We start from the raw sequence: 7,390 nt of genomic DNA, 5'->3' as shown, positions 1-7,390 counted from the left end.
CATAAATGTTGCTTCCCTTTCTCTCTCTTCTACTTTCTCAGCCAGGAAAGTTGAGATGAAACGGATAGGGTGATCAGCAGGAACCAATCATGAGTTGGAGCCTCAATTCAGATGTAGACTTCTTAAACCCCAGAATGTTCTTCTTGGATTTTTACATTGGGTGTTCCAGATCAGAAGAAAAGGACTGCTTTTTTTTTTTTTTTTTTTTTTTTTGAGACGGAGTCTCACTCTGTTGCCCAGGCTGGAGTGCAGTGGCACAATCTCGGCTCGCTGCAACCTCCGCCTCCTGGGTTCAAGCGATTCTCCTGCCTCAGCCTCCCCAGTAGCTGGAATTACAAGCACGCGCCGCTACGCCCGGCTAATTTTTGCATTTTTAGTGGAGACAGGGTTTCACCATGTTGGCCAGGCTGGTCTCGAACTCCTGACCTCAAGTGATCCGCCTGCCTTGGCCTCCCAAAGTGCTGGGATTACAGGCATGAGCCATCGAGCCCAACCCAATTTTTTTTTTTTAATTTTACTTTCTGCAATCATTCATCCATTCAGCCAGTGCGGTATTTCTCAGGTGTGTTCGATCGCGGATCCATGCCTGCCGCAGTACAGTTGTGAGCCAAATGAGACTGAGACTAGTTCCCGCCTTCCAAGAGCTTGCTGTCTTAATGCCTTCCTTTGCTAATTGCAAACGTTACCTCACGTAATTTCCACAACTGATGACAGAAATATTGGGATTAGGTCCACTTTACAGAGGAGGAAATTGAGGCACCAAGAAATTAAAGACCCGCAGTGGCGTAAAAACACTAACATCTTTTAGTGATCGATTCTGCACTCCAGGGGTTTTCAATCTACTACAAGAGTGAATAAGAGTTCGCCTTTGTCTGATATCTGTTGTCATTCTCTCTCGCTTCTTTAACTGATTTTTTCTCAGCTAATAAAACATGCACCCACAACCCTCCGAACGCCCGCAAACACCAGGCCACTCTAGCAAAACCTCTCTCACTCCGCCTGCGCAATCCAGCTAACTTCCGGTTACAGATAACCACGTGATTGGGAACCCTTGCTGCGCATGTCTAGTAGGAAGTCGGACTATACCACTTTCCCTACGGAAGGGGTACTTTTTTATGTTTTTAAGTTTAAAACCGATTTCTGATATTAGACTTTTATCATTTCAGGCCTATATGGAGGCTATGCGTGAGTTTAGTGTGGCAGAAGATGAAAGAACCGGACAGGAATACGGACGAAATTTGAGCAGGGTTTGGGCTCTCCCCCTCGCAGATAATGGGAGGAGCCTGGCCCGAGCGAGCTCTTTCCTTTCGCTGCTGCGGCCGCAGCCATGAGGTGAGGGCGAGCTGGTCTCCATCAGGCGCTGACGCGTGTCGGCAAGGGACTGTCGGTCTTGGGACCGCAGCTGGGGTTGGGGGAGATGAAATGGAGGCCGCCCTAAAGCGGCCGGTCCCGGGGTTTGGGGTAGGCCGGAGCACTTTCGTCCCGGGCCGCCGGAGTGCGGGGGGGGCGGCGGCGGGGAGCGTCGCAGCAACTGATACCAGGAAAAGTCTGCCCCGGCTGGCGCCGCACACGTGTCCGGTCGACCCACGCGAGCAGAGCAAAGGGAGCGAACAAGACCAAGCCGTGGGCCCTTTCTTGCTTGGCACACCCGGAGCGGAGCCGATCTCTGCTTTCACGTGATGTAGGGCAAGCCTAGTGTAGGCCCCAGGCCTCCGACTGCCGAGAGAGGTGATCTCTAACTCTTGACTCCATTCACTCCTTTGGCCTCTCATAAAGGAAATCTGCGAATAGCCGAACTGTTACTGTGATAAAACAGGGAAATAAGCCCAGAAAACAGAGTAACTTGCCTGCATTCCTAGACTAGAAATCAGGTCTACTCACCTCGAATATTCTTTAAACGCTGAGTACCAGAAATGGCATAAGCCCTATTCAATCCAATAAGTCCTTGGCTTGACTTTCCAGAGGAGAAATGCGAACATGAGGCTCCGAGAGGTGAAGGCATAGCGTGGGTTTTGAAGTCTTAAACCCAAGGGGGCCAGCTGCATAGCCCAGAGCCTTAAAGATGATTTAGGGAAGAGTCTTATTTCGCGGCTGTGGTGTGGGTCACAAAGGGCAGGTCTTGATGGGGACGTTCATTCTTGCCCAGGATTGGCTTTCAGAGTCTAATCATGTTTTCTGTGTGTCTAGTATGCTCAGGCTTCAGAAGAGGCTCGCCTCTAGTGTCCTCCGCTGTGGTAAGAAGAAGGTCTGGTTAGACCCCAATGAGACCAATGAAATCGCTAATGCCAACTCCCGTGAGTACCTGGGATCTGTCTCTTCACCCTACTTCCTTCTTTTCTCCTGCGTCAGATTAATGATAACACAATTGTGTTGACTTTTTTTTTTTTTTTTTTGAGACAATCTTGCTCTGTTGTCCAGGCTGGAGTGTAGTGGTGCCATCTGATCATTGCAACCCCTGCTCCCAGGCTCAAGTGATTCTCCCACCTCAGCCTCCTGAGTAGCTGGGATTAGAGGTGTGCACCACCACGCCCAGCTAATTTACTCTTTATATTTTATTTTATTTTTTTTGGGACAGAGTCTCACTTTGTCACCCAGACTGGAGTGCAGTGGTAGGATCTCAGCTCACCGCAACCTCTGCCTCCCAGGTTCAAGCGATTCTCCTTCCTCAGCCTCCCAAGTAGCTGGGACTAAGGCACGTGCCACCACACCCAGCTAATTTTTGTATCTTTAGTAGAGATGGGGTTTCATCATGTTGGTCAGGCTGGTCTCAAACTCCTGACCTCAGGTCATCCATCCACCTCAGCCTCCCAGAGTGCTGGGATTATCGACGTGAGCCACCACACCTAGCCTGTGTTGACTTGTTACAAACCTAGGAAAGTTCATTCAGAGTGTCTATAAAATGGAGGAGTCATTGTATCAGGCTTGTTCTTTTGAGTGTGCTCTCATATATTTAAAATGTAGAAATGGCCAGGCATGGTGGCAGGCATCTTTAATCCCAGCTACTTGGTAAGCTGAGGCAGGAGGATCATGAGCCCAGAAATTCAAGACCGGCCTGGGCAACATAGGGAGACTGTCTCAAAGACAAAGGGTATTTCTCACAACCTCTGTTTGTGAAGGAAAAAGAAAAGATAGAGGTTTTTTGGGTTTTCGAAGGCAAGAAATAAGTTCCAGTGTTTCCATCCTTTTTGAGACCGTGGGGCCAAGAATGTGAGCAGTGTCTCTGGCCTGGCCTATTTGGACTCTGGGATGTGCTTGGGCCCCAGTTGACTGACCAGGTGCATTATGCTTTCCCAGGTCAGCAGATCCGGAAGCTCATCAAAGATGGGCTGATCATCCGCAAGCCTGTGACGGTCCATTCCCGGGCTCGATGCCGGAAAAACACCTTGGCCCGCCGGAAGGGCAGGCACATGGGCATAGGTAAGTGTGGTCATCTTCTCCTTAAGAAATGATAGGTGCTGGCGTCTATGCTGAAATATATTCAGGATCTAAGCACTCTGTCTCATCTTGAGCCCGTTTCTTACTCCTTGATATTTGATGTGTTTTCTGCCTGTGTGCAAATCAGAAAGTTGGTGCTGGTATTGGAATTGAGAGTATCCCTGGTAGGAGGTCACATTTACTAAGTCCCTACCTACACTATGCCAAGGATTCTGTACTTTCTAGTTTCAGAATGATCGAAGGAAGCTCCTTACAACGTGCTGTGTTGCCTTGGTGCACTGCCTGTTATACCCACATTCTGCATGAAGTGAATGGGGAATTATTGCTGTATTTGTGCTTCCTTTAAAATTGAGTAAACGAAAGAACTTATGTAGTTGGGATCATCATCTGGAAAATGGAAGTAATGCTACTTAAAATGAGGTGGTGAGGATTAAATGAGTTAAGGACCCTGACTTGAAACTATATTCACTTGGTGTACTTCTACACAGTGGGCCTGGATAGTGGCCCGTTCCTAACTCATCTTCTCCACAGGTAAGCGGAAGGGTACAGCCAATGCCCGAATGCCAGAGAAGGTCACATGGATGAGGAGAATGAGGATTTTGCGCCGGCTGCTCAGAAGATACCGTGAATCTAAGAAGATCGATCGCCACATGTAAGCACACCCTCTTGGGCCCAGTACCCATTTGCTGCTTTGATGGCTAGTTCATTTCCCAGAGATTTTTTTTTTTTTTTTTTTTTTTTTTTTTTTTTTTTGAGATGGAGTCTTGCTCTGTCACCCAGGCTGGAGTGCAGTGGCGCGATCTCAGCTCACTGCAACCTCTACCTCCCAGGTTCAAGTTATTCTCCTGCCTCAGCCTCTTGAGTAGCTGGGACTACAGGCATGTGCCACCATACCTGGCTAATTTTTTGCATTTTTAGTAGAGACGGGGTTTCACTGTGTTAGCCAGGATGGTCCCGATCTCCTGGCCTTGTGATCCGCCCGCCTTGGCCTCCCAAAGTGCTGGGGTTATAGGCATGAGCCACCATGCCTGGCCCGCAGCGATCTGTCTTACTGGCCTTGGGTAGGGAGCTTTTTTTTTTTGGAGACAGAGTCTCGCTCTGTCACCCAGGATGGAATGCAGTGGCACGATCTTGGTTCACTGCAATCTCTGCTTTCGAGGTTCAAGCACTTCACTTGCCTCACCGTCTCAAGTACCTGGGATTACAGGCATGTACTACCACGCCTGGCTAATTTTTGTATTTTTAGTAGAGATGTGGTTTCACCGTTGGCCAGACTGGTCTCGAACTCCTGGCCTCAAGTGATCCGCCCGCCTCAGCCTCTCAAAGTGCTCAGATTACAGGCCTGAGCCACCACGCCCAGCCATGGGTAGGGAGCCTTTCTAAGAAAGTTTTTCTATTCTGGTCTTTCTTTTTTTCCCCATATGTCATCAGGATAGCCCAACAGTTTATTTGCCAGGCAAGTTCTATCTAGCAACTGCACACAAAAAAGTCATGGTTTAGGAAGTAATTCATGCAGCAATAGGAGAAAAGAAAGGAAGCTACAAGCTTAGTGACCTTGGGTGGAGGAACAGCTCACAGGGCAGCCTCTGATCCATCACCAACCAGCATCTCTTCACTCCGTGTACCCTGCAGGTATCACAGCCTGTACCTGAAGGTGAAGGGGAATGTGTTCAAAAACAAGCGGATTCTCATGGAACACATCCACAAGCTGAAGGCAGACAAGGCCCGCAAGAAGCTCCTGGCGTAAGTTTCTTTTCAGAGTCTTAGGGGAACATTCTTAGACCTTTGAGAGTTGTTCTTAGATACTTAAAATGTGCCAATGCCTAAGTCTTGACTTGCACGTAGTCTGTCTTAGGAATACAGCTGTTTCCTTAGAGGCACCCACTCCTCTGTCCTGTACACACCCACTCCTCCTGTCTCGTAGGGACTAGAGGTTAGTTGAAGCAGGAGCTCTTGGTGGGCCCAGCAACTCATTCCAGAAGCTGACTAGGCTCAAAGGGAGAGGTCTGGGGATGTGCTTCTGTCTCCCCAGCATCTCATCTCTTCCCAAACTGACCCGTCTTTTCTCTTCCCTGACCAGTGACCAGGCTGAGGCCCGCAGGTCTAAGACCAAGGAAGCACGCAAGCGCCGTGAAGAGCGCCTCCAGGCCAAGAAGGAGGAGATCATCAAGACTTTATCCAAGGAGGAAGAGACCAAGAAATAAAACCTCCCACTTTGTCTGTACATACTGGCCTCTGTGATGACAAAGATCAGCCATTAAAATAAAACAAGCCTTAATCTGCCTTCCTCTCTGCTTCTTGCAAGGTTTACGGTTACTGAGTGAGGTTTTTTTTTTTTTTTTGAGATGAGTCTTGCCCTGTCGCCCAGGCTTGAGTCCGATGGTGCAGCCTTGGCTCACCGCAAACTCCACCTCCAGGTTCAAGCAGTTCTCCTGCCTCAGCCTCCTGAGTAGCTGGGATTACAGGTGTGTGCCACCACGCCCAGCTAATTTTTGTATTTTTAGTAGAGACTGGGTTTCACTGTTGGCCAGGTTGATCTCGAACTCCTGACCACAAGTGATCCACCTGCCTCGGCCTCCCAAAATGCTGGGATTGCAGGCGTGAGCCACTACACTTGGCCTGCTCCCTGAGTCTTTTACCTTGTTTTAGTGGGATGTAGGGAGAAAAGGAATGGCTTCTATGCAAGCCTCCAACATACTGTGCCTCAGAACTGCCCTTTGAAGCACGAGTGACACCTGAGAAGTGGTCTCAGAATGTTGGTTGGGGCCAGTAGTTGTGACATCAGTTAAGGAATCAGTCTTTACAAAAGCCATAGGAAATACTTAGGGTGTTTATACTTCTTAGCTGACAAGTGGGGGTTACAAATGGGACCTGAGCTTGGACTACTGGTTACTACCTAAGCTGTCACTAAACAGCTTTATTGAGATACAGTTGAAACTTTGAGACAGAATCACCCTGTCACCCAGGCTGGAGTGCAGTCGGCAACCCCTGCCTCCTGGGTTCAAGCAACTCTCCCTGCCTCAGCCTCCTGAGTAGTTAGGATGACAGGCACCCACCACTATGCCTGGCTAATTTTTGTATTTCTTAGTAGAGACGGGGTTTCGCCATGTTGGTCAGGCTGGTCTTGAGCGCCTGACCTCAGGTGATCCACCCGCCTCTGTGCCTGGCCCCCCAGCTCTTTTCTGAGGAACTCTTCTGTTGGAGTGATGAGCTGGCGTGCCTTTCAGGGCATGTAATGGGCTGATGGAAAAGGGCAAGACCTGAGTGGGAATGGCAGGTTGGCTATGGTGTCAGGGCCAGCAGACCCCTCCTAGCTCTGCCTCTGGCGTCCTCATGCCGTTCTGGGCAGGATGGGCAGGTGGGTAGCAGAAGGCAGGGAAGCCCACACTTAGAAATGTCCCAAGGAAGCCAGGCACAGTGGCTCATGCCTGTTATCCCAGCACTTTTTGGTAGGCCAAGGTGGGCAGATCATCTGAGGTCGGGAGTTTGAGACCAGCCTGACCAACGTGAAGAAAACCCATCTTTACTAAAAATACAAAATAAGCTAGACATGGTGGCACATGCCTGTAATGCCAGCCACTTGGGAGGCTGAGGCAGGAGAATCGCTTGAACCGGGAGACAGAGGTTGCAGTGAGCCGAGAGCCATTGCACTCCAGCCTGGGCAATAAGAGTGAAACTCCATCTCAAGAAAAAGAAAATGTCCAGAGGACCCCCCATCGTATGCCTCACAGCCTGGGATGAGAGGACACTGGCTTCTGGATCCCCCTGGCCACTGGAGCGGCCAGCGTGTTTCACCCATTAGCTCTTGCCCTTTGAAGTGGGGAAGCTGAGGCCTAGAAAGGGAAGGGTCTTGGCCAAGCTCCCAGCTTGGTGTGTGGGACACCTGCTTCCCAGGCCTGGCCCAGAGGAGGAGGGGTAGTGGAGACTGCCCACCCCCAACCCCTCCATGCAGTAG

At 49.8% G+C, this 7,390-nt stretch overlaps 1 protein-coding gene across 2 annotated transcripts; it reads left to right on the top strand.

The window, feature by feature from the left end:
• Window positions 1-1,204: 1,204 nt before the first annotated feature.
• RPL19 (ribosomal protein L19) lies at window positions 1,205-5,718 on the top strand. 2 transcript variants are annotated; one of them, XM_003809836.7, is made up of 6 exons: window positions 1,205-1,332; window positions 2,188-2,294; window positions 3,295-3,417; window positions 3,967-4,087; window positions 5,068-5,178; window positions 5,516-5,718. In XM_003809836.7, the coding sequence occupies exons 1-6, from the start codon at window positions 1,328-1,330 to the stop codon at window positions 5,637-5,639; spliced, it is 591 nt and encodes a 196-aa protein (XP_003809884.1). In that variant the 5' UTR covers window positions 1,205-1,327; the 3' UTR covers window positions 5,640-5,718. The 2 variants fall into 2 exon arrangements, with proteins under 2 accessions (XP_003809884.1, XP_008960373.1); XM_008962125.4 differs by lacking the exon at window positions 1,205-1,332 and adding an exon at window positions 1,538-1,728.
• Window positions 5,719-7,390: the final 1,672 nt, after the last annotated feature.

The sequence above is a fragment of the Pan paniscus genome, chromosome 19, assembly GCF_029289425.2.
Source record: "Pan paniscus chromosome 19, NHGRI_mPanPan1-v2.0_pri, whole genome shotgun sequence".
Classification (NCBI taxonomy): Eukaryota; Metazoa; Chordata; class Mammalia; order Primates; family Hominidae; genus Pan; species Pan paniscus.
The sequence above is the reverse complement of the archived record's forward strand: the minus strand, read 5'-3'. Positions and strand labels throughout refer to the sequence as shown.